The following is a 25,537-nucleotide window of genomic DNA, read 5'->3' as shown; positions in this document are numbered from 1 at the left end:
GGATAGTGTTGACTAATTACTTCTTCAATACATAATTACTAATAAAACAATACTAAGGATGTTTTGTTCTTGTAGGTGAGAAGTCTTATGAATTTAAAGTTATGGAAGAATCATACAAACAGGAAATCACTCATTTAAAAAGACGACTTCAGTGGTATGCAGAAAATCAAGATCTTCTGGATAAAGATGCAGCCCGTCTTAAAGATGCAAGAGAAGAAATTGAGAAACTAAAACTGGAGGTGATAATATTTAGTTTTATCTAAGACGTTGAAACTTTAAATTATTTATTTTCTAGTGATGAGTATAATGTAATTCTGTCCATAATAATCCCATTTTTTTTTCAAGAAAAAACATGTAAACTCTTTATAAGTTTTAAATCAAATGTGGAGTCTTTATATGCAATATAGATATTACTGCAGTGAGAACTGCAAGTGCATAATGCTTCAAACCTGGTTTTGCTTGTATTGGACACCTTGATGATGCTTTTGGAAACAAAAGTAATGTGTTTCCTTAAAACCTGCAAATTGCTTGACTAAGAAAGAGAAGTACATTGTTAGGTTAAAAACTTGGAACATCCCTCTTGTCATTCTCTTTTCCTCCTTTTTACTCCACTGTAGCATAGGCAACACTTATTTTTTCTCCTAAGTAACAGTTCTAAATTCTTTTTTTCCTTAGAAAAATTCTCTGGTTGCCATAGTAGAGACAAAAAAGCCAAAACACTCGAAATATAAAGCAAGCAAAACTAATACATGAATCTTGAATAGTTCTGAGATTTGCATTGCCTGTGTGTCAGTAGATTTGACTTAAGATTCATAGAAATAAAGAATTGTACCAGTGATAAAATTATCTTAGAATTTTTTCATGCTGTTTTATTAAAGAGATCACAGATGACAGGAGGTACCTCTGAAGGAGCAGCCAGGGAAGGAAAGCCCTTAAACACCACCATATCAAACTTTGATCAACATATCATTGCTGTGAAAGAAAATACTTTAATTTGCATTTTCTCCAGGATGGACTGGTGTTTAAAAACAATGAAGAGCTTTGACTTCATAGAAACAATCAAATTAGTCAAACTATGCTGGCATAAAAGCATTACTTATGCTAACCTTGCCAATGTGAGAGAAAAATCAAGATAGGAATACTTCCAACTATACAAGGTGTAATATCCCTGTACAGTGATCATAGTGACTCCCTGATCCTGGGAGTCAGCATTTATTTAGGCACAACATAACATTGCTTTTTGGCTGTTTCTATATCTCATCATGGAGCATAGCCTTGCAAATCAAAAACTATTTCTTTAACTCACCCTGAATTCATGTAATGTACTGTAGTACTTTATGTTATACCTTATTAACCAAGCCTGCATACTGGAAGCATGGTAGAAAGAAGCAGAGTTACTGGTCGGAAGACAAGAATGTCCCAGAGTTGAAGTTCTCTTCTAGATTTCTGTAGCTAGTTTCAGCTTCTTTTGATCTCAAGTGGCTTGAAGAAGCTGTAACTTAGTTTAAGAACCTGAAGAATCAGTTAGTACAGAAATTACTATTACGAGTTCTTAAGTTGCAAAATAATTCCATTATATTGTGTGCGCTTACTTTTGTACTACAGAACAATATCTCTGAATATGTATTTCAGTTTATTTTCTCATAAATTGGATAGGTTGAGAAGCTCAGAGCTGAAGCTGGAGATCAGTGTGTGCAACAGAAGAAACGTTTGCGAGACAGAGCAGCAGATGCTAAAAGAATTCAGGATCTTGAGCGACAAGTATGCAATAATAGAACTGTGTTTCGTTTAACCTTTATTTCACATAAGGTCTCTTACAACACCTACCAGCCCTTTCATAAGGATGAAGCATTGAATGAAGCCCTATGATAATGTAACTTGTGCTATGGAACACTCTTAGCGCAAAAAGCTGCAATTATTTACTTACAAAAGGCTTTTCTGCTACTGTATTCTAATAAGCTATTTACTGATACCCCTTTTAAAATCCTTTAACGTTAAGATACTGTCTAGAGTTTCTTGGAAAGGGGCAAGAGGGCAAAAGCACACATAAGCTTGCTGTTTATCTTCTAAGACTCCTTCTGTCTGTATTCAGTAACCCATTAACATTATGACCAATTTCAACCAAGTTGATTCAAGAGTTGGGGTTTAAATTTTATTGAATTCCTACAAGATTCATGAAAACTGAGGGAGTAGAGACCTTAAAAATCCGTGTTTCTATTGAGGAAAAGTCATGAGGAACTGTGTCTTTCTGAATTTTAGCAGATGGCAGCTGCATTTAATAGGGATGTGGGACAAATGAGAAGGAGCCTCCACAGTATTCTAATGCGAAGGATATCTTAGCCATAGATAAAAGAGGGGCTTGTTATTAGTCTTGCATGCAAGGTGTTAGTTTTATTTTATTGCAGACTCCAAAATAAAAAAGCATTTAATTTGTTATTGGGAGAATAATTTCAATATTGTTATGAAATATCTCTGCAACAGTTGGAAAAGTAGAATGGAATGTGGAAGTGTGAAAGGAAGTCCAGGAAAAAAGCAAGTATTTTAACAGCATTCAGAGCTATATTCAACTTAAGTGCTAAGAAAGTAAATAAAACGACAATTTGAAGACCAGAGCAGAAGATGATGTATGAGTCAACCAGTAAGAGATGATGTCTTGCTTTTCTGTAAACTAACATAAATGTAAACAATGTAAAAAATTCTCAATATATGCATCTCTAGTTTTCATTCTTCACCCAGCTTAAGTGGATGACATATGTTAACGTTCTGTCACTTATTTCAGTTCACTTTTCATCAGAACTTTATTCTTTTTGACTTCTGACTTAATTTTCTTTTTGTTAGATCAGAGAAATGGAAGGAATTCTAAAAAGAAGGTATCCAAATTCTTTGCCTGCTTTGATTTATGCTGCTGCTGCTGCTGATAAAACTAATGATCTTTCAGCTAAAACACACACAGTCGATTTTTTGGAGAGAAGAATAAAAAAGTTAGAAACGGAACTTGAGGGTAAAGATGACGAAGCTAAAAAAAGTCTCCGTACCATGGAACAACAATTTCAAAAAATAAAGGTAAAAGTTGGAGGCTTGTTGAGTAGTCTACTCTGCAAGTAACAGTCACGAGGTTACTGGGGTCTAACACAAAGCGGTGGTGAAAACTGAAGGCAAAGACCACATTCAAGGAGAAAAATATTCAAAGAATTTATAACCAGAATTTCAGTGGCTTCAGCACATAAAATAAAAAGAGCACTGAAATTGTTAGAGCAATACTGAAACTGAGAGGACAAGATCCTGGGGCATAATACTTTAATTCTTACAGTTAAGATAAGTGGATTTCATCCTGTGGGTTAGAGTAGCTGCTTACCTAATTCCTCACTGTACCAAAGGCTGTGGTTTCAAAGGTCTGCTGACTGAGCATTTCTGCAGGGAATGTCTGGGGACACTAAACATTCTATGCAAAAATTACATGATAGCTAATCTTAAAGACTTTTGCATGCTAGGAAGCTCAGAAATCTGGCATTTTACTTCATTTGAAAGGTGAATTGCACAGGTACTTCATGAGCAGGAGAGGAAAGCATTGGCTAGTTGTTCCTCTTTTTCTCCATGTGAATAACTCTTCATACTTTTCTTAGAGGCTCTCCAGGCTATTAGGCTATTAAGAAGGGTTAGGTATTCCTCAGCTCATTAGGAGAAAGATTCTGTGTCTCTCTGAATTCATACTTCTATATTAAAAAAAAAAAAAAATCTGTCCTGTTAAAATTTAAGATGTTTTTAAAAATGTGAAGTACAATTTTGAGGCATGTGACAATAATGTTTGCAAACTGACCCATGGCAAATACATAATGGCAGATTTAAAAAAAAATTAAAGACTTCTTGCTATATTAAAATAAGATTTTACTTTGCCTGTCCAAGTTGGTAATATCTCAACAGAACACAATTATATAAAAATGAAATAGTTTCTTGTCAATTTAATTTTCTTTCCTATAGTTACTGTATTCGTTGTGAGTAGAGGATTACTTTGTAGTAAATGTTTTACAGCAGACTTAAGTTTGCTTCACATAATTTTTTCACTTACTAATTTCTGAACTGATTGAGTAGTGTTGTTAGTAATACTGATGTATATCCTGTCTCAGGAAATCTTGCTTCAGATATGCAGTAACTTTAAAGAATAATAAGAAGAGCTAATAATAAAAGTACACTTGAGGAAACTGCTTTTTCTTCCCCTCCTCCCACTCCCCTCCCTTAGATACAGTATGAGCAAAGACTTGTAGAGCTTGAGCAACTACTTGCCTACAAATTTATGAGTGAATCACCAAAACTGAATGGTGATAAAGCCAGTTCTACAGAACTTGAACAGGAGCTTCAGAATCTAAAGAAGACCCATCAGATCACTGTTAAAAACCTCCAGACAGAAATTGAAAACCTTAAAAGTCAAAATTCCCAATTAAAACTCAGAAGTAAAAAGGATAATAAAGCCTTAGAGTCCACAGACTCTCACATGAAACAAGGTAACACAAAAGACAGACTGTTAAAACTAAATGAAGAACTGGTCACCAAAAATAGAGAAATACAAGACCTTACAAAAACTGTAGAGAAACTTCAAAAAGAAAGGATGGTGATGTTGTCTGATAATAATTTGAGAAATAAAACCGATAATAAGGAAAACTCTACAGAGATCTTGAAAAAGAATACCTCAGCAACAGATAAAAGGAATTCCAGCAACAGTGAACCCCTTCTAAGCATTTTCAACGATGACAAAATATACCAACCGCATACCTTCTCTGATTCTAATCTCTCGGAAGTTCTGCAAGAAAATGCACAGCTGAAAGAGGAGCTAGAGAGATTGTCTCTAGAAATGAACCAGCAGAGGGTGAAGTCTCAAGCAACACTGGCTTATTCTGAAAATAACATACGAAGGTAAATGCTCAAAACGTTCCTTTAAAAACCTTGTTGAAGTGTTGGCTAATACAGGATTGAAGTGACACATTAACATATCAGCCATGTGTGAAGCTAGCTTATACTTGGCCAGTGTTCTCTGTAAATTTCATTTTTACTGTTTGTTGTTGGTTTGGGGTTTTTTGAGGGGTTTTTTGGTTGTTTTGGGGTTTTTTTAGAGCAGTGCGCTGTCATGATTCTTTCTACAGGCAAACCTGTGTTAATCCTTCTTATTAATGGTACATTCGTCATGGTTTTGAGTAAAAAGATCTCAGTATAAATCGTTGCATTTTAGAAGCTTTATATTTGTGTTATATAGCATTAATATTTGGTACACATACTTTCCTTCAAACCGGGATATGCTTTCAGTGAGATTTACTTGACCAACTGTAGAAACTTCACACTTCACCTAGTCTCCCTTAGATCCCTTCATAGTCAAAGTAGAGGAAATTGGCCTATTTAGATTGCAACACATTCTGTTCTAAAATAGATACCTGAAATAGGACAGCTGAATTATGATTTAAAAGGACCTATTTTCTCTCCTTTTTTTTTTTAAGAGGAGGCAAAAAGGATGATTGACTGAGTTTTCTGTATTCTAGCTGCCTCTAGTTAAATGAGGCACATATCCAACATTGTAAGCTTCCCACCCTGTCATCCCTCCAGAGCAGTAGAAGTAATAGTGGTGCTATCTCTTGCGAGGTTTTGTTATGAAATTTCAAAGACATGCTGCCTTTAATGTTTTTGATATTTTATAAGTTCAAGTGAGAAACTTTGCTGCATTTTTGAAGAACTGTCTGTAGCTGCTTTACTACATCTTATTTTCCTCTCACTCTGTTCAGGGTACAGGAAGACACAGCAGAATACATTGCATCTCTGAAAGCTTCCCATCAGAGGGAAGTGGAGAAGATTCTTTGCCAGCACGCAAGGGAGCATTCTACTTCTAAAGTAGCTGAACTAAGCAGCAGAATTTCAACACAAGAGGTAAAATGCAGTAGATATATCCATTACACGTAGATACCTATTAAAGTTACTTGTCTCTAGATTACTATAAACTTTATCTTTCTTTGAAGTAGGATCTGTTGTTTCAAAAATGGGCTGTGCCCACTGTATTCACAGAATCACAGAATGGCTGAGGTTGGAAGGGACCTCTGGAGGTCATCTTGTCCAACCCCCCTGCTCAAGCAGGCTCACTTAAAGCCAGTTGCTCAGGACCATGGTGAGATGGCTTTTGAATATCTCCAAGGAGGGAGATTCCACAGCCTCTCTGGGCAAATCCAAACAAGTGCTCTGTCACCTTGGCAGTAAAGAAGTTTTCCTTATGTTCAGACAGAACCTCCTGTATTTCAGTTTGTGCTGCTCCTCCTGTCCCTGGATACCACTGGAAAGAGCCTGGCTCTGTTGTCTTTGCACCCTCTCTTCAGATATTTGTACACATCAGTGAGATCCCCCTGAGCCTTCTCTCCTCCAGGCTAAACAGTCCCAGCTCTCTCAGCCTTTCCTCATATGAGAGATGCTCCAGTCCCTTCATCATCTTAGTGGCCCTTTGCAGACTCTCTCCAGTAGCTCCATGTCTCTTGCATTGGGGAACCCAGAAGTGGACACAGGATTCCAGGTGTGGCCTCACCAGAGCTGCGTAGAGGGGAAGGACCACCTTCCTCGACCAGCTGGCAATATTCATACCAATGCAGCCCAGGATACTGTTAGCCTTTTGTTCAACTTGGTGTCCACCAGGACACCCAGGTCCTTTTCTGCAAAGCTGCTTTCCAGCTGGGTGGCCCCCCACCAGATACTGGTGCCTGGGGTTGTTCGCCCCCAGCAGCAGGACTTTTTACTTCCCTTTGTTGAAGTTCATGAGGTTCCTATCAGCCCATTTCTCCAGCCTGTCGAGGACCCTCTGGATGGCAGCACAACTCTCTGGTGTATCAGCCACTTCTCCCATTTTTATATGATTAGCGAACTTGCTGAGGGTATGCTCATGGAGGTAGTATTGTTAATATATGCATCACTTACACTTGCAGTACTACAATACTGATTATATTTTTGGTATATTTTTCCTGTATAGATTTTCACATGTTGTCATGGGTATTTATGTTAATGACAAACTATTTTTAATCTTCTTGTAGATATTAATAAAACATCTCCAAGAACAAATCAGTGAACAACAGAGACATCAGGAAGCCCTTTTAGTTTCACAGATGCGAGAGGAACTCCTACAAAAAGAGGTATATTTAAATTTGTATTGGGGGTACCTTATTCTAATAAAAGAGTTTTCACTTTCATCCTTGTAAAGCCTCAAATAATATATAGTAAAATAAGTCTTAGAAACAGTATCTTTGTTAGTTGCTTCTACATCAATTACACCTGAAAATGCAATATATTTTTCTAATGTGAACAAGAGAACACCACAGCACAGAAGGTGGAACGTTGACCTCCTCCAATTATTTTTTTATTATCATTATTTTTAATTAGTTAGAAATGTCTGACATCTGTATATGAAAATTGATCAGCAGGTTAATCCAAAAATTCATAGCCTCTTCTTTGAGAGTTGTGATGGGTAGTAAATAGACCACAGGACTTTTTCTTTATTAAGAGGGTATTTTACTATTGTTTTCAAATTGTTTGTTCAGATAAAGCCTTCCTTTTTTCATTCTTCATTGCCGTAAAACTGACTTAGACAATTATAGTCTTGGTTTTCTCCTTTGATATCTATGAAACTTGAGGTCTTTTAAGAAGAGGTTAGTTGTAATAGTTCTTTTGAAATTCACTGGGTTTTGAGAGAGGTATCTAGGTTTTTCCTAATCTTCTACTTCTATTAATAGTATATAATCTAAAAATTACACTTGTTCATGTTTTCATTTTTGGATTAATATTGTGTAAAATTGCTGTCTGTCTTTTAGCTCAAGCTTTTTGAACTATTGGCTCTGCTTTTGTCATTCTTGAAGTGCTGCCAATCTTTTTTTTTTAATCACCTCCTGTTCAGGAGGAGGATATGCCCTGTCTTAGCATTGTTCCTGTGCTTAATTCACCATCTCTTTGATGTATGAACATTGCTAATTTTAACTTCATTTTGCTAATACAGTAATTAACCTGCAAGAGTTATTAAAAAGAATTCTCCTATTCTTTAAGGGACTGAGAACTCCAGACATTTAATCTTGTTTGCTGCCCTTATTTAGAAGGAATGAGAGAAGTATCAGTATGTGTTTAGTACACACTTAATATAATTAATCTTAATCTCACTAAACTCATTCAGTATTTATCTTATCCATGCAAAATTCTCCCTCTGTTGTGAAGTATTTCTAGAAAAACAAGGTTTGTAGGGAGAGAAAAAAGATCTCCTATTAAACAAGCTCTGTATTTGCAGAATAAAGGCTGAGACTTCGGGTTCATATTATGAATCTAATGATCGATGTCGCCTTTCCGTACAAAGCTTGTTTCACTCCAGTGATCTCAGTGTATATATAATACTTCCTCCTGGGAAAACAGGGCGAGGGTACAATGAGACAAATGTTATTCAACATACTTGTTCTTCTATGACTGTTTGCTTTACAGATTATTAATGACAGTGATGGTTACGAGAATGATCATCCTATCTGACCCACATGTTACAGGCTGAGTTCGAGGTGCTGGCATTTAAGAAAATGTAATGGAGTGCCTTTGTTACAAAAATCATTGCAAGACTATACAGAGAGAAATGTCAAAGTAAAGCCTTGCTTTTGCCCTCTAGCATGATTGCTGTGCTGCTTATAAAATACATTTTAAGCATTAAATGGTTAAATAAGTTGAGCTGAAAAAAGAAGGCACCCAAACCTGCAAATGTAATTACTCATGATAGGGAAAACCATTACCATTTATAATAGGGTTGAGAGTCCTCTGTCTAAAATGGTGGTACCTCAGAAAAGGCAAACTTTTTTTCTGAGGCTCACTGGAAGATTATTATTTGAATACTAATCTCAGAAATGCTGTTCATGAATGTTTTTCATTAACTACATACTTCTCTCGCCTAACAGCTTGCACGTAGGACAGCTTTGTATTTAACATAGTTCTGTTGCTGGCAAAATACATGGAGCCCATTTTCTCCTGGGCCTTTTTTCCCCTCATAACATCTTTCCTGCATGAATTTTTCTTGTATTTAATTATGTACTTCAGATCACGCATCAGCCCTTCCCTTCGGTGGGGCAACTTAGCAGACAAGCAGCAGACACTCATTTTCACAAACCTTATGAAACGAAGACTTCTGCTCCTCTGACAAATGTGGCTGAAACTGGTCCACAGGTTCAAAGCTGCTGGAGTAATGGACAGGCAAAAATGTAGTAACGTAGGCCTTGTTGTTTTAGAAAACCACATTAAAAATGGAAATAATAGTAAGCCATCTTGGAGTCACTTCTGAGTAAGAGTGACAACATCACAATGCTTCCAGCTACTTGAATTCAGCAGCAGAGAGCCATGGATGGCTGAGTGCTTGAGAGGGTCAGCAGTTTGCAGATACATTGGGTAAGGGGAGCTAAAGGTTATAATAAAGGATAAAAACTTCAAAGCTTTTAGTTTAGTTTACTTATACACATTAAGAAAGTGACCAGAAAAGACTTAGGATGTTAAGTGAAGAAATATCAAGTTACTTAAAATAGGGAAAGAATGAGAATAAACCAGTAGAGCTTTATAAGAAAACTTACCTGAATTTCTGGAGGATTAGAAAATCAGTTGTAAGTCATTGGTAGAGTTGATTTGATCTGGCAATTATTAGACCAAAGGGGGTTTGTAATCATGTCTGTTAGCAGTGTGTCTTTTCTGAATGTATTCCTTAGAAATACACTAATAATATTAATTTTTTAGTATGTTTAGAAGTTTAAAAAATGACTGTGAAGAATCACTTCATAACATATGAACAGGATTGGATTTATCAAAAAGGGCTAGATTTTCGTATCCTCAGGCCACTTCTTAAAAATGAAAGATCCTAATCTAAGTCCCTGAGCCCCTGTTTAAGCTTTTGAACAAAGGAGATTTCTCTTTTATGTCTTCCTTTTTTCCTTGCAGCTTTGGAATGATTAAACAACGGAAATACACTTCAAAAGGAATCTGTTTCATACACTACCACAATGATAACAATTTTCACAAATTCTCCCAAACTGTAGGTGACAAAACTGTTGGAAGAACTGAGAGAGGCTAAGGAGAGCCAGAGTCCTGAAATGAAACATTTCTTGTGCCTGGAAAAGAAAATCAAGCATATAGAGACAAGACATGCAGAAAGAGAGCAAGAAATTCGAAAGGTACATCAGAGTATATCTGCATTTACTTCTCAAGAGCAATTTATCGGTTTAACTGTAATTTTATAGTATTTGCACAGGCTCGTTTAGCTCACACTGCAGGGGGGCAAGTACTTTTTCGTACAGCCATGGTTTTGTCTTTGGTGCCTGCTGATGCAAGTGAATGTAGACACAGTGCCAGTCAGCGCTTCCTTGCGGTAGTAATTAAGACTACTTGTGCATGACTCGCATATCAGGTGCGTAACTTCCTTGCAACCTGATTTAATGAGGCCCTGCTTTTGCAGAGGGTTGGACCACATGACCTCTGGAAGTCCCTTGTATCATTCGGTTATTTCATATTCCAATTACACAATGAAAACTAGCTATTGAAAAATTGGCGAGAGTTTGTAATGCAGAGGTTGTTAAGCTATGATATATTCCTCAGCTGAACTGTAATTTTATTTTCTAGTCCCAGAAGTCCCATTCAAAAAAGCTGCATTAAAAGTATAGAAACATCTTGCAGCAGTCTACCACATACTGTTTTTAATATGCGAAACAAAACCAAAAAAGCCTTTATCCCTACAAACTAAGAATTTTGAATTTTGACAGTTAGATCTTTGTGGTACAGCTTCTTGTATCTGACATTTGCATCCCTTGAATGGGTAAAACAATTCTTTCATCTTATTTTATGTCATGGCCTCCATCCTCATTTTTCATCTATCTGGGGAGCTTCTATCATCTGGAAACAGTTTTCTAGTTAATACAGATTCTTTTTCTCAGCATTTTCATCACAAATAGTATACGCAACAATTACTACTAAGCAATTTCATCTTTCCCGGTGCTAGTAGCTTTGTTATGTATTAAGCTTTGGGTTTTGTTTATCCTAGTTCTGCACCTTTAATCATCTGGAGTGGGGCACCGAACAGTCCCCCAAATAAATGATAACAAACTGGAAATAACGGGTTATCCTTACTATCAAACTACAAATACAATAATTATGGCCTTTAAGTGGTAGAGCTTTCCTTAAATAATCTATTACAATTCATAGTGGTGTGGAGATTTTGCTATCTTGTGACACTTTTTATTTTGGGTAATTCAATAGGCTTATGCCATGGATTCATGTCAAAATTAATTCAAACTTTTATCTGCAGCTGCTTCAGACCTTTGTGACTACAGGATATTTTCTGATAATTCATAGAACTTGTGGTTTTTAAAAGTACAGTAGTAGCCCAGAACATGTCATTCAGATTTGGTTTGTTTCTCTTGCAGAGCATTCTTTCAATTAACACATTTAAATGGCAATTCAAAAGGTTCATTTTGATTACAGAGGGGTTTATATTATATGCTCAGCTTTGTCTTAAATATTCAAACTTTTAATTGCTGCTTTGGAGAGGGTAAGTTAAATTCTCCTGAGGCTCATTAGTCAGTAATGGATTTTACCCTTCGGTCATTAATGCAAATATTTCAAGGAATTTATTGCTACAGAATTATTTTTGTAATATTCAGAACAAATTGTTTCCACTTAACAACGTGAGCATGGGGCTTTGAGACTGAGCATCAAATATAATGAATATTTTTGCAAAGGGGCAGCGCTGGCTGAGTATTTGACGAAGAAGTCACAGTGCTGACTTGCTTCTAATTTGCAGGCAACCCAACTGACACAACATATTACTGAAGCAAGGCAAACCCACGAGGTTGAGAAGTGGCGACGACTGGCACAACGGAAGAATCAAGAACTGGAGAAATTTCGAGTGGAATTGGATTCAATATTAGATGTTTTACGTGAACTGCAGAAACAAGGGGTTGTTATTCCTGCACCTAATTCCAGTAGATTCAGCATGACAGACAGCTATTGGAAGACCTAATTAGGTAGGAGTTGATTAGAGAAGCAGAATTTTAATATTCAAAGTTATGTATAGAAAATAGTATTGAAAATCATTAATGTAACACTCGTAAGTTGAATTACATTCTCTTCTCATCTGGAGTCTTGCTTGTCCAAAGGTAGATTTGCATTGAGCAACACCCCCAGTCATATTGTATGTCTCATATTTTGTTAGTAATAAAGTTACGTGCAATTTTTTAAAAATATTAGGAATATTGAGGTTATTCCATAAATCCAACTGCCATTGAAAAATTCCATTTGATGCTCTTCAGATACTGTAGAACATGCCTGAGTATTTTTAATTTTTGTTTATAATTTGTCTTATAGTGATTCCTTTGTGAACAACTTGATGTTTGGCTTGTATTTTTAGTGTATAGAGTTATTATTTTTCATTCGGTAGGGCATAAAAATCCTCTTTTTCCAACATTTTGCTTCTCTCCCTCCAATTCATAAAAAGTTCCTTCCCTTATCTTTAAGACCCCTTTCAACTTTGTGAATGAATGATTGGAGCGCTGGAGCAGAGCAGGCATTCTCTGGTGATGCTCAAATTCAAACTATTCTTTGTTTACTTTGCAGATACTTCCAACTGTGCTGGTAGGAATGATGGCAGAGTGGTCTAGCGGAATTGTTATGGGGCAGATACGAACAAAGCCTGTAAAATACAGTGTGAGAGTAGTTATTGGTACCCCTTTTAACAGGGAAGGCTGTATTGAGTAAGATTTCTTACAATGGGCTGTTCCGAATTTGACGTAGTATCTTTATAGACGATCTTGACAGAACAAGGCCAGTCAAATGAGAAGACAATGTACTAAAGCTCAACTGCAGGGATATGGTGGGCAAATTTAGAGTTAAATTACTGAAGTTGGAAAAGAGGCCAGGAAAAAAACCCCAAACGATAGTCTTCAGGAGTGACAAAGGAAACAAGTACGCTTAAGCAGGAATAATCCACTACCCAAATACCAAATGTGGATGTAACTTTCTGCTGAACTGACAGGCATCATAGCAGGTAACAAGCTGAATGTTAGAGAGGTCATTGCCTTCTCCCTCTCCTCTTATGCCCTGATGGAGTTACACACCTAAATGTAGAGCCTGTAAGATGCTGGATAGCATAGGAGCAATTCCTACTGAAGCACTAACCTGTAACTTAGCGTGCAAAGCTTTTGGTCCCTTGTTTCAAGAGATGGACCAACTGGAGGGAAAAGAACAATCAGCAGTCTAGAAAATGTGGCCTTAGGAACCACTGAACCCACAGGGGCTGCCCTGCTCCAAAGAAGAGATGGGGGAGGGAAGATGAGGGTGGCTATTACACTTGTCATATATGAAAAACCTGCTGCTAAAAGGATAGAAAAAGCAGCAGTACATCACATTAAAGAAAATTCAAGATAGCTAGCTATTCAGTGGCTGGAAGGACAGGTTTTCAAAGAGAAGATAAAAGCTAGAATGCATTCTTCAGGTCCTTGTAGTATTGGTTGAAGCTAGCATTTAAGTCAAATGTGAAATAATTCAGGTCTGTGTATATGTATTTATGTATCATGCTTCTTCAGGGACCAGCAGTAAACATGCATTTTGTCTTATACAAGCATGTGACTGAGCATGCATAAAGAACAAAATAGTATAACAAATTATAATGTATAGGCACAGACAGTAAAGTGGATTTTTTTTTTTTAGCATACACATACACAAACATAAAGTGAGAGAGAAAGTGTATACACAGAGATATAAAAAAAGGATGGTCAGTTGGCAATTAATATAGTAATCTTGGTTGTTTCAAATTCAGATATTTTCAGTATTTTTAGTATGGATGTTTTGCCCCCCAATAATGAAGTATTAGTCTGTATTCATAATATGTGTAAATACAATAATGCTTTGTATATAAAATATCAGCTATGTGTAAATATGCTGTATTTTCTTGATTTGGGACTGTTTTGCAAATGAAAAGGATGAAATTGAATAATTTCAACTTACTTACCATTTATTCCTGTACAATTTGCTGTACCTGTAACACTGTATTAAAGTGTGTGACCTGAAGTGAGATTTTTTTTTTAAATTACAGCAACCCTTGTGTTCCCAGAGAGGCCAGGTCCTGGATGCAGATGTGCTGGGGCACTGCCTAGGACTGCTGGAAACTCTCTCTCTCAAACATATAATCCTTAGGTCATCAGGAGGGGGTTGCCTTAGTGTTCATGCAGTTCACTCAAACACCTTTTAAAATTCTTATATTCAGTTCTCAGCAAATGTTGGTATCTTACATAGTTTGAATTAAATGTCAAATTAAATTCTCTCTCTGAGTCTATTTTACTGAGGAGGGACAATATTATTTACCATTACTGTATGCTATAATATGGTTTATATTGTGTCCTCACATGTATTTATATAGTTGTACACTCACTGAAGCATGGTCTTTAGGTTTTAGGCATTTACCATGAAGTGGGCACTCTACACAGTAACAGACCCTATCTGGTCTTGAATGGCTGTAGTAATGGTGTTCTTTTCAGAGAACTGAGGTTCAAGTTTTAACTTCCCTGCTAAAGTTATTAGTTCTTGACTCTCCAGCAGCCTTAACAGTACAGAAAGGGGAAAATACCCTGAAACAGAGCAAAGGCTGACAAAACAGGTCATTAGCTTTTACTGTATTCCACTGAGGATTGCAGCGAGATCTTTCAGAGAGTAATAGAATACTCCTCATGTATGTTTTTCCTCTTCTTGTGCCATACTGTTTCATCATGCGTTTCCAGGAGGCATTATAATGGATGGATTAAAAGAATCTTAAACATCATTTCTTTGAATCATTGCCTTATGTTTAGCTAGAAGTCATTTGTTTACAGCAAAGCAGCTGGAGTATAATAATTTGAATTGTCATGTTTGAAGCTTTTAGGAAATCAAGTGACTCAGTGACCTAGATTACAGAGAGGACATTTGCTTCAAGAGACGAAAACAGGGTGCGCAGAAGTATATCAGATCTCATCATGCCACTTGTGGCAGAGACAGAAGCAGTATGTTCTATTTCAAGTTCTCTGAAATACACGTCAAAATTGTTCATGTAACAAATGAAATGGGTTATCATGGATGAAGACTTTATTTGATAGTACATAATACATTAAAAGTATGCCACTCTATCCAGCATTTAACCTGTTCTGGAAAAAAGAAGGGAAGCAGGTCTGTATACTAGCATTAGCTGTGCACATCCAGTTCTGCAGGGAAGGGGGGCCATGCATCAAGTGCTGCCCTGACTCTTTTGACCAGAAAGTCCTCTGATAACTTTGAATCATAATGTTTAGCCTTTCATACAGCTAACTACATCCCTCATGTCCAAAACTAAGAAAGCACAGGCCTCCAACTCTTGCTCTTGATGGAGAATATGTGGTTCTGTAGCTCTGTGCTGCCCTTGCTACCTGTCAGTACCTGAGGCTGCTGAGTAAGTTCAGTCCAGCTCTGCAGTATCTCCAGTTGATTTATTTAGCTTTGTCGTCTTTCACTGCCAGGATAGGGCAGAGCAGAAGGGGAGAAGCACACTTGAATTCCTCCTTTGCCAGGGAAGGGTTTTGTGGGGTTCTTTTAATCACAGAGTGGCAAAAATCATCAGTATTAAAGTATTAAAGATCTACAGCTCAGGTGCATAAATACTAAATTGCATGACAAATACACATCATTTACTTTACCTTTTAGCCTCAGAGACTGTATATCACTGGATTTTAGTAGAGAAGTTCATGGTTTTACCTTTCCCTTTCTCTTCTCTATGAGCACGTATTTTCTGATTTTACATTGTAGGTTTGTTGGTGTTTTTTTTTTAAAAGGTACACAACTAAAACTTGTTTACACAGAACATTTCACAAATATTCACCTTTGAAAACTGGAATACATAACTTGACCTAGTAAGTTCTTACAGAATACAATACACATTTATGCAAACAAACGTATGTACTAATCTTAGGGGAACTCTCCATGAAGTTAAATCTACCACAGGTGATGCATTTATAGTGAGTTTTGAGAAGAGACTCTGAAACAGACAGCCCAAGCAGTTAGAAAACCTGCAATAATTCCATTTTCAAACACCATTAATTTCCAAGGACTCCTTTTGAAGGATTACCCTGGTCAAAACTCTTTCTATTCACTTCATAGTGAACCAACTCATGTTGGTTTTCTGGGAAAAGATGAATTTTTTTAAACATGTTCTACAAAGTTAGTTATTACACCAATCCCCTTTCCCTGAGAAAAACCATCATGTCTATTAGTTCTTGGAAAAAGAAAGAACAGCTTTAAAGTAACTGCTTTTGAAGACTGCAGAAAGTTTCTGCCGTTTGCCTTTGACTCTGCTCTAATGCAGAGGCAGAGCAAAAATCTGAATCAGACTGTATTGCTGCCTCAGTTCTTCTGAAGTCACGTGGGAGCTGTGCAGTGGGGACTGCCAGGTTGTTTTTATGTAAAAAGCAGCTTGAAGGACTTCAAAGATAGAAGGGAGATAGATGGAAAAAGTAGAAGAACCATTAAGGAAGAACAGAAGCAGGAACCAAACACTTAAATACCTTTTACAGGATTAATACATGCTTCAGAAGGACACTAAGAATGCAATTCAAATGTGTTGTAAGTTAAGTTGGTATTATCCCTTGATCATTTTATTAAATACCTTTCATCTAGGCATTAAGTGTCACCAGCATCCATACTCATGAATACTTCTCCTTTCTCCCCAAAGTAGCAGTTATACACCCAAAGAAAAGCCACAAAGATTTAAGGTAGCAGAAGAAAAGCTTAGGTTAGCCCACTGCGAATAGAAAGCTTTTCTTTTTCTAAAACCAGACCTGGATTGTTTTGAAACCTAGTTTTAAGTGCTTTAAAAATAAGCTTAATTTATTGATTGCAGAGGAGATGGATTCCACACAGATTTTTCCCCTCATTTAAGCAGTATTTCTGTTTTCAAGCATGGGAAAGGAGAAAAAAAAAAAAAAAAAAAATCAAACATCACCAAAGGCAGCTCGCTCATCCAGAAATAGGCTATAAAAGCCACATTTAGTAGGAGTCCCAGAGCTTGTTAGCAAGAACAATATTGAGCAGACAAAGCTTAACCATCAGATAGCTAACAGTTGTTTGAGGTGCCTCAGCAGGAAGCAGCTGCCACATTCAGAAGGTAGATTTCCCAAACTTCTTAATTTGGGAAGAGAAAAGGAAAGTCCACAGCTACAGCCTTCATACTTGTGGTTAAGTATTTACTGTAAAAAGAGGCCTTTTCTGCACCTGAAGCAGCATACTGGAGACCTATGTTGCAACCCATGCAGCTCTACTCATTTATAACAGGGTTCACTTCAGTCTTCTCTTGGGAACTATTTTCAACAATAATCTGCTAGTTTTAAACAGTCTCTGCTTTGCTTTAGGTACAATCCCATTACTTTAAACACTAGGAAGTAGTGCAAGAATTACATTTGAAAACAGGAAATTTAGGTATAAGTAGTTTATAATAAGGGCACAGGAGATAAAAACAAAAGAGGTTTCCCCCACTCTTTGTATTCTTTAAATGCACAACCCATTCACCATTTTTTCTATTTGTCAGGTGAAGGAAGAATGAATTAATCAGCATTTAAGCATCTGAAGACAGTATCAGCAGGCCATTGCTACATTTTTCACTCTGACACAAACATGTTCTCAAAGCAGGCTAGTTTCAAGAAAACCCAGTTCGGCACAGTATCTTGAATCCACTAGTTTCATTTCAGTTAAGAACTTCCTGCAGAGCACTCGTATTCCAAATCCAGCAAAGGATTTGAACCTGGTTCCTCTGCATCCTATGTGCTTGCTCTAAAACCATTTGGCCATTAGTTACCATCTTTTGAAGAAAGCTGAAATGTAATTTAAGTACTGGCTAAGGTTCAGACCCTTATTCTTTCTCTAAAAAATAAACTTAAAGGTTGAAATTACACCTATTCAATTCCTTACAAACCTTTCCCTGAGAGAACAGCTGTAGTTGCAACACCATCCCAACTGAGTACAAAAAGAAGGAGCAAGTGCAGCTCAGCTATGCTTTTGGAACTGGTCCTCTCAACAACTCAAGCCTGCTAGACCTTCACTGGCCCATTGGTCAAAACCAGGCCATTTATAGAGCCAAAAAGCATGGGAAGGGTCAGCCTATGAGCAAAGCATAACACCGGCTTAATATACCACCACCATTTGCACATAGTAACTACTGGCAAAAGAAGAAGAGTTTTTATCTGGTTTCCTGTGATTTAGCTACTGAATCCTGCACTTACCAAACTGGAAGTTTGCATCAGCAATTAAGGGGGGGGGGGGGGGGGAATCAAATTACTGTTTGTGTGTAGAGTGCTAATTCCAGGTCATCACTGGGCAGCTGTCAGAATATCACTCTGAAGTACTATAATTACAGGCAATTTGCTTTTACTCAGCAGCAGGTGGTGGTAGTATTTTGTAAACACTGTAACCAAACAATTTAATATGCAAGGTATTCCCTCTGGAAGCTTTGTAAGTTGGGTTTAACCTGCACCGAAAAGCAGTTAGGAATCAGAAACTGAAGTTAATGCCAAGCAGATACCCATTATGCTGCTCAGTTTCAGATGTCCTTTTTGGGAGTGGTAGAGCTGCAGAACCTCCCCAGGGGCTGCCTGTTTATTCCTTGCTTCAGTCTTAATTTGAGGTTTACACTTTTCTTGGCCTAGGAGTTTTCATAGACCTCTCAATGCCAGGCTCCAGCCTTCACAGTCCCCACAAATTATTATGGTATCCTTCAGAAGCTGGACATAAGTAGTCATTTAAAAACAAAGAACAAAAAGAGAAAAAAAATCAGGAAGCAAAAATAATGCTGGGCAAAAGGTTTAGACCACAGAAGGCATCAGAATAAAGCATTCAGTGTTTTACTTCTTGTCTAAACTGAGTTCTGTCCGCACAGCCAGTCTTACATACAATAAAAAGCACAGGTCTGAAATACTTTCTATCAAAATACCAGAAGGCCAAGAAAGGCTTCAAACTGGACAATAACAGGAATGTTTACCTTAAAGTAAAAGACTTTTCAGTCAAGGATCCGATGGGAAGATTGCATGACTGATTTGCTTTCTAAAATGATTGGTGGCTCTGAGATGAGGAGATCATCCTCCCCTAGTGAAGAGTTCTGCTCAGTGTTCACAAAGTTAGGAATGTTAAATTTTGTAAGACAATTTAGGTCCTCCTCAAACGTTCCACTGCTCCTGGGAACTTCCTGGAAGTGGATATTACTCTCCAGACCTGGACCTTTCTGACTTTGTTTTGCTTTGTCCAAATGTTCCACTTCATTAATACAGAAATGGAAAAGTGACCGGGATTCTTCAGCTATTTGACGAGAAAAGACCCTCTCCGACTCTAGAGGTCTTCCAAAATCTGCCACAAAGCTATTCATGCGAAATCTTTTTTCAGAAGGTTCTGCATTGCTAAGGAGGAAAAAGAAAAATACAGTAAGCATGAAAGTAGAACTATTTGAGTTCTTAACAGCAAATTTGGTTTCAGCAATCATTATGACCAGGAAGAAAGGAAACCCTACAGTTTATCGACAGCAGACTTTAAAAGCCAGGACTACTTGTTATTTTCTGCTGAAGCTATTTTAAATCGTGATTTGTCATGATAATTTTCCATGCGAATAAGTTATCAATGCCAGCACTCTTATACAGCACTTCTAGTAATCAATATATTTTAATAATCAGCTCACTGAATGAGCTCAGAAATACTCTTCAGTATTTCCTCTTGACATCAAATAGTATCAAGTAGTAACAAGCTTTTTAAAATGGCTTATAGAACACTTCGAGAAAAATCTTTGATAGAGAAACTCTTTCCGAGACATAAGCAGCACTGCTGTCACTAAAGGCATCATTTGAGCGTTGGTTGTCTGGACATCAGACCATCTTTTCCACTGACTTCAGTCAATGACATTCAGATTTCCAAATCAGGAGAGCTAGAACTAAAAACTGCTATAAAGACTGGCAGTCTTAGCAATTCAGACACATAGCCCAGGAAGGACATCTTAACATCTTTCCTGGAGTTTTCTGGAAGTGTTAGCTCAAACCAGCTCCAGTCTGCATGGACTTGTGCGGGAGCCACGAACAGCTGGGAGTGAGAGAAGCTCAAGCTAGATGGAAGTTTTACAGATAGTAATACATTGTCAGGCTGAATTTATATGCTGTCATCACAAAATGCAAGTTATTTGCATCTGAAAGGCAGCAGAGGCATTCAGAGGATGAGTGCTGAAAAACCTAAACATATTCTCAGAATATAAGTTTTGTTAAGTAAGAATTAATAAATCGTACTGTTTACATGTGAACATGTAGCAAATGACACTGGAGGCAGACAGTTGGACTCCTAAGGGTACACACAGCACTTGCAGAGATTTTCAGAGAAACGTTATAATTTAATTCCCTCGAGCCTGCAGTAGGAGGTAAATGCCTACAAGGCTTCTGAAAGCCTCAGATGGCACCTTCAGAAATCTACACCTAAAACCTTCAAGTTCAGAGAATACCTACCATTAGTCTTTCAGTGGTAGTTAATCTTAAAGATCCCTGCTTCTCAAATGCTAATTTACTTCCATTACATGATACGAGAATTCTGTCCTAACAAAATCAGTTACACTAGCCTTCAAACCAAAGTAGTCCTCTGGTTTATCAAAAGTACATTGGCTCATTCTGCGTTTCAAAGTGAAGCATGTAAAAGCATAACATTTAAATTGATGCAAGACTGACCAGTAACTAACTAATAATCTACTGTATACACACCAAGAGGCAAACAGACTGGAATAATACTGTGGTAGCCTTCAGCACTGACGACTGACATTTATGTACTTATAATGCTAACCCAAGCTCCCTTTTCTGAGAATCTTCCAGCCTACAATGCTGGGTTCCAGTCTGCTGGGTTCAGTATTAAGCTCTGGACTCTGCCCACTGGACTTGAGTGTACTGTCAGGGTACAGACCATTTTGCCCAGTACACGCTTTTAACAGAGGCATACTGGTTTGGGACTGACACTTTACATTCCTCTAGCTTAAACACCCCTTCTCTCAACACTCCCTGAAGTGACCTGGGGTTCTTGGCAAACCATGGAAAGGAGTAAGTCACCAATCCTCCAAAACAGCAGGGTTTGGCATCCCAAAGGGAACTTGGAGAATCTAAACAGATCCTTAGTACCAATCCAGAAGTGCTACCATGAACCTGAGAAACCTTCCTGAGTAAGTTTTCAGCAAACACATACATGTATCTGTGGAAGTTTTTCTTTCAGTGGATCTGTATTTCTCCGAGTGGATTTCACCCCAGAATCCTTAACCAAAACCAACTGATTTCTTAAAAAACAAAAAAATTATCAGTCATTTCACCTTTACTGCAACTAAATGTACAACCTGCCTCAATAGCTGCATGAAGCTTTGAGATTATATCAGCCAAGATTTTGTGCCAAAGGTGACATGAACAGATGCATTTGTTGCACAAATGTGTTTTTAAGGACGTTTTTAAATGCAGAAACAAACATAGCATACTATCTTCTCCCGAGTGATGAACAAGAGTATTTTTCAAGCAGAAATTCAGAAAGATTGTCAACACAATTTTTTGTCGCACAAGCTAATGTTCTACACATACTAATATGCAAACAAACAAAAGAAATGTGCAACAGGCATCATTTCCATAAATAATTAAATTTCTACCTCTCCCCATCCATATCCTGACCCTTTTCTTCTGGTCTGAGAATGTACCCAATTCTGAACATCTTGTACAATTTTGAAAAGTACATGCTATCATACCCCTTTATATTGAGCCAAGAAAAGCATACTACTAGAAAAATCAGAGTATTCTACTTTGGATCCATCCATCTGAACCCAGTTACACTTATCTCTCAGATTAATGGTACTTTAAAGAACAGCCAAATTGACTTACTGAAGTCAGAGACATGTCCGTCAATCAGGCTGGCTTTCTCCCAAGACCTAGGAATCCCATTAACATCTATTTCTAAAGGACGGCTGCAAGACAGCCCACTAATGAAACGATGAGTCATGAAGAATCCAGTCAGGTATAAAGACAGAAGATGCAGGCAAACTAAAACCACAGTCTGCACTGGTTTTACAGGTAGGTATTTGCGTTCTCCAGTTTTTAATATACGTGTCTCAAAAATAAGAGGAAACAAGGGTATTCACTGCCCTTGGCATATTCCTGCATGTTCTATTTCCAGTACCGTACACAGGGGGTTAGCAAATCTCAAAAAAAAAAATAGTGCTCAAATTTGTTAAAGGTGCCAGCTCAGCATACATAATAAGTGGGCAAGTATTCAAGCACACAGCTCCCAAAGCTGCAAGGAAGTTTAAAACAAATACAGAAAGGAAATGACTGGGCTGCTTCAGCAACTGAAGAGAAATCATATTAAGATTTAGGTTGGAAGGGACCTCTGGAGGTCTCTAGCCTAACACCCTGATGAAGGCACGGCCAACTCTGAATTCAGATCAAGTTATCTGGATGTAGAAGTTGACCGAAGATGGAGGTTTCACAAACTCTCTAGGCAACCTGTTCCAAGAAAATTGATGAAGAAAGCAAAAACACAGTGGGAGATATCAAGCAGCCCTCTGCTACCTGAAAGTACATTTTTACAAGTGTACAAACTTTTGACAAATATCCATGTTAAATTATCTTTGTTGTATATTTGATTTCATCACTTCTTCCCCTCTCCTATTATTCGCATGGGATACAGACTCAGATGCTCAGCTAAGAAACAAGATGTCCAGGGAAAAGAAGCAGCTCACCAACACTTAGAAGGACTTTAAATATATTTGGGAGCAGGGTCTGGCTACTTTATGACAATCTGTAAGGGAGGCAAAAATACCAGCCATGAAATTCAGCAAGTCAGTTCTGGGAAGCTGAATTCTTCTGCCTCTATTTTCTCCTCACAGAAGCAAAAATTTAGGGGCACGGAAGAGGCTCACAATAAATGTATGTCCTCCCTAATATTGTTGCACCAGGGGAGGTTTAGATTGGACATGAGGAAAAATTTCTTTACTGAAAGAGTGGTCAAGCCTTGGAACAGGCTGCCCAGGGAAGTGGTGGAGTCACCATCCCTGGAAGTATTTAAGACATGTACACAAGGCGCTTAGGGACATGGTTTAGTGGGCATGGTGGTCTTGGGTTGACGGTTGGACTTGATCTCAGAGGTCTTTTCCAACCTTTATGACTCTATGATTCTAATAAGACTCTGCCTCTAGAGATGTGCTATTACATGAAGTTTCAGAGCCAGTCTACATATGACTAAATAGCAAAGGGCCTTCAGTAGGCAGAGGTAGGTGGGCTGCTTTAGGAAGTGATAAGTACTAACAATTGCCTTTCACAATCAGCTTCTCATCATTGCTACCTGCCTGCAAGCAATCTCACTCTCCAGAGACATTATTTCTACTTTATGGCACACAAGCTTGAGAGGAGATGCGAGTTCAAACTTTCTCAGAGGAAAGGACACTGACAGCTCGTGTGCTGCGCAAATGCAGATAAATGGTTGAGGCAAGACATGGTCTGCACATAACTTATCAGCTGGAAAGAACAAGGAAAAAAAAAGATTAGTTTGTGACTTTCAGGGGACCCCGGTGTTAAACACATGGGGGCTGATCTGTACTTCAGCATCTACTGGAATTTCTCAGCAGAAACTAAGATATTCTGATCCTAGGGGAGCTACAGGGTTAAGGGAAGATTTTGTAAATACTACCAATATCTACCTTTTGGACTTGAACACACAAACATGTGGAAACCCTCCAGACTTCAAATTCCTTAATTTAACATCTGCACTGCATTTTATTTGTATATACTCTGCAATATTCACATTTCTGTTCTACTCCATCATAACGTGAGCCTACCTAGAATGACCCCGTTTATTTGCTGAACAGTAATCTAAAGCCACCTGGTTGGCAGCATACCCACCAACTTCATTTTAGCATGAAAAGGCATACATGCAGCTATTTCCTTCTTACTGCGTGCCTACTGACTATTTGCTACATAGGGAACACATTAATAACAATTCTACAAAACTGGTCTCCTAGAAGTGCTTGGAACAAAGATTATTTGAAACAATGATAAACAGCACCGTTTCATAAGAACGGAGTGGAACAAGATGATGCTGAGCCAGTGCAACATCAGCACTGTCGCTGCTTGTTTGGGTGCTGCAAAAGAACAGACCCACCACTTAGCAGGCTGGATTTGTTATTCCAGTTTTCAGACTCACTCTTGATGTGGTGCTCCTGTCTTCGTCAGCAGGGTCAGGACAAAGAACATGAAGATGACAAAAACTGCAAGACCAACCCAAAATCCAATCACAATGGAATCTGGTGAAAAAGAGAAAACAAGATGATCAGTATTTCACCTGCACTTGCAGAAAGTTCCCTTCCACATGCAGCATGACCCAAAAGACTTTGCATCTTATTCCTGGATGGCAACGAGGAAGGACAATCAGATTTATCTTTATCTGTTTTTAAACAGAAAGCCGCCACTGAAGCTCTCATTTCTAGCCCAAATGTTACTGATGTCCAGACAAACCAAAAACAATCTGAAAAAGGGAAGACAATGAATTCTCTTGGTTAGTAAAATAGGAGCAGCTCCCTTCGTGATGCCTGGCCCATATCCAAGCATTGCTTTGGAAACAACTTCAGTGCTAGAACTCAGAAGAGAGGATTATTTGATTTTCAGCAAAAAACCTCTATCCCTGTAGAACTGAACTCCGGCTATTTTAAATTATTTCTGCCTGAGACCCTTAGGCGTCTGGGTTTTGATGGATTTCTTTGATACAATAGGTTTAGGAAGATCTAGCTTTCTTTCAGCAGTAAGATAGAGGGTTCTGACATAAACGGAACCACAGATAAAACTATTTGCTACCACAACAAATAACAATAACCAACATATACAAGACATTTTTGAGTAATTTTTTATTTGGGCTTCCACTTTGCATGCAGAAAACTGCAATACAATGTCAGAGGATCCAAATGGATTTGGACAAAAAAGTCAAGCCACCGGTTAATTACAAGGAAAACACCAATGCAATAGCCAACTATAGAAGCAATTGAGAAGAGCGTACCTTTTTACCTGTGTGCATAAAACGTATCTACTGTTCTCATCTATAGCAAATAGACCCATAGATAAATAGTCAGTCCTACTTAAAATAAATCTGTGCCCACTTATGAGTTCAAAATTGATCCACAATTGCTGTTGAAGGAATCAAGTTCCTGGAAGCTTTGAGCTTAAGAGAGGTACAAGTGGGACAAACATATTTCCAGACAGCAATTAATTGATAAGCATGGCCCAAAGCTACAGAGCACCAACCCAAAATATGACCTGGTCCAGAACCCACAATATACAGGTGCTTTTTCACCTGTCATTTTCAGTTATTTTTTGTTTATGCAAATATTCAAAACTTCCACTATAAGAGTTCAAAAAATTAACATATAAACATGCAAGAGGGAAGTCTTGGTCAGGACAGGTATCCGATCTACCCTCAACCTCTCATTACACAGCTACTACTGCAC

The 25,537-nt window shown here is 37.8% G+C and overlaps 2 protein-coding genes across 8 annotated transcripts in view; one reads left to right on the top strand and one right to left on the bottom strand.

The window, feature by feature from the left end:
- CEP162 (centrosomal protein 162) overlaps positions 1-14,824 on the top strand; it is a 46,627-nt gene extending 31,803 nt beyond the window's left edge. For 6 of the 7 annotated variants that reach the window (XM_075145408.1, XM_075145410.1, XM_075145407.1 and 3 more), the window contains 8 exons: positions 76-239; positions 1,657-1,761; positions 2,839-3,063; positions 4,238-4,908; positions 5,766-5,907; positions 7,050-7,148; positions 10,056-10,190; positions 11,813-14,824. In XM_075145408.1, the coding sequence (XP_075001509.1) occupies positions 76-239; positions 1,657-1,761; positions 2,839-3,063; positions 4,238-4,908; positions 5,766-5,907; positions 7,050-7,148; positions 10,056-10,190; positions 11,813-12,031 (1,760 nt within the window). In that variant the 3' untranslated portion in view covers positions 12,032-14,824. The remainder of the gene's footprint in view (positions 1-75; positions 240-1,656; positions 1,762-2,838; positions 3,064-4,237; positions 4,909-5,765; positions 5,908-7,049; positions 7,149-10,055; positions 10,191-11,812) is intronic. The other variant, XM_075145406.1, reaches the window with a different exon arrangement.
- A 281-nt stretch (positions 14,825-15,105) lies between these two features.
- On the bottom strand, positions 15,106-24,337 carry MRAP2 (melanocortin 2 receptor accessory protein 2). Its single transcript, XM_075145419.1, has 2 exons — positions 24,244-24,337; positions 15,106-19,448 (listed from the first exon to the last, which is right to left on the bottom strand). Exons 1-2 carry the CDS (start codon positions 24,291-24,293, stop codon positions 19,055-19,057), a joined length of 444 nt encoding a protein of 147 aa, XP_075001520.1. The 5' UTR covers positions 24,294-24,337; the 3' UTR covers positions 15,106-19,054.
- Positions 24,338-25,537: the final 1,200 nt, after the last annotated feature.

Source organism: Calonectris borealis, chromosome 3 (assembly GCF_964195595.1).
Source record: "Calonectris borealis chromosome 3, bCalBor7.hap1.2, whole genome shotgun sequence".
Classification (NCBI taxonomy): domain Eukaryota; kingdom Metazoa; phylum Chordata; class Aves; order Procellariiformes; family Procellariidae; genus Calonectris; species Calonectris borealis.
This window is presented reverse-complemented; position numbering and strand designations above follow the sequence as displayed.

Coding starts and splice junctions, on each gene's coding strand:
- MRAP2 (XM_075145419.1), bottom strand. CDS start 24,293: ATGTTCTTTGTCCTGACCCTGCTGACGAAGACAGGAGCACCACATCAA. Junction 19,449..24,243: donor ACAGGAGCACCACATCAAGA/GTGAGTCTGAAA, acceptor TTTCCTCCTTAG/CAATGCAGAACCTTCTGAAA.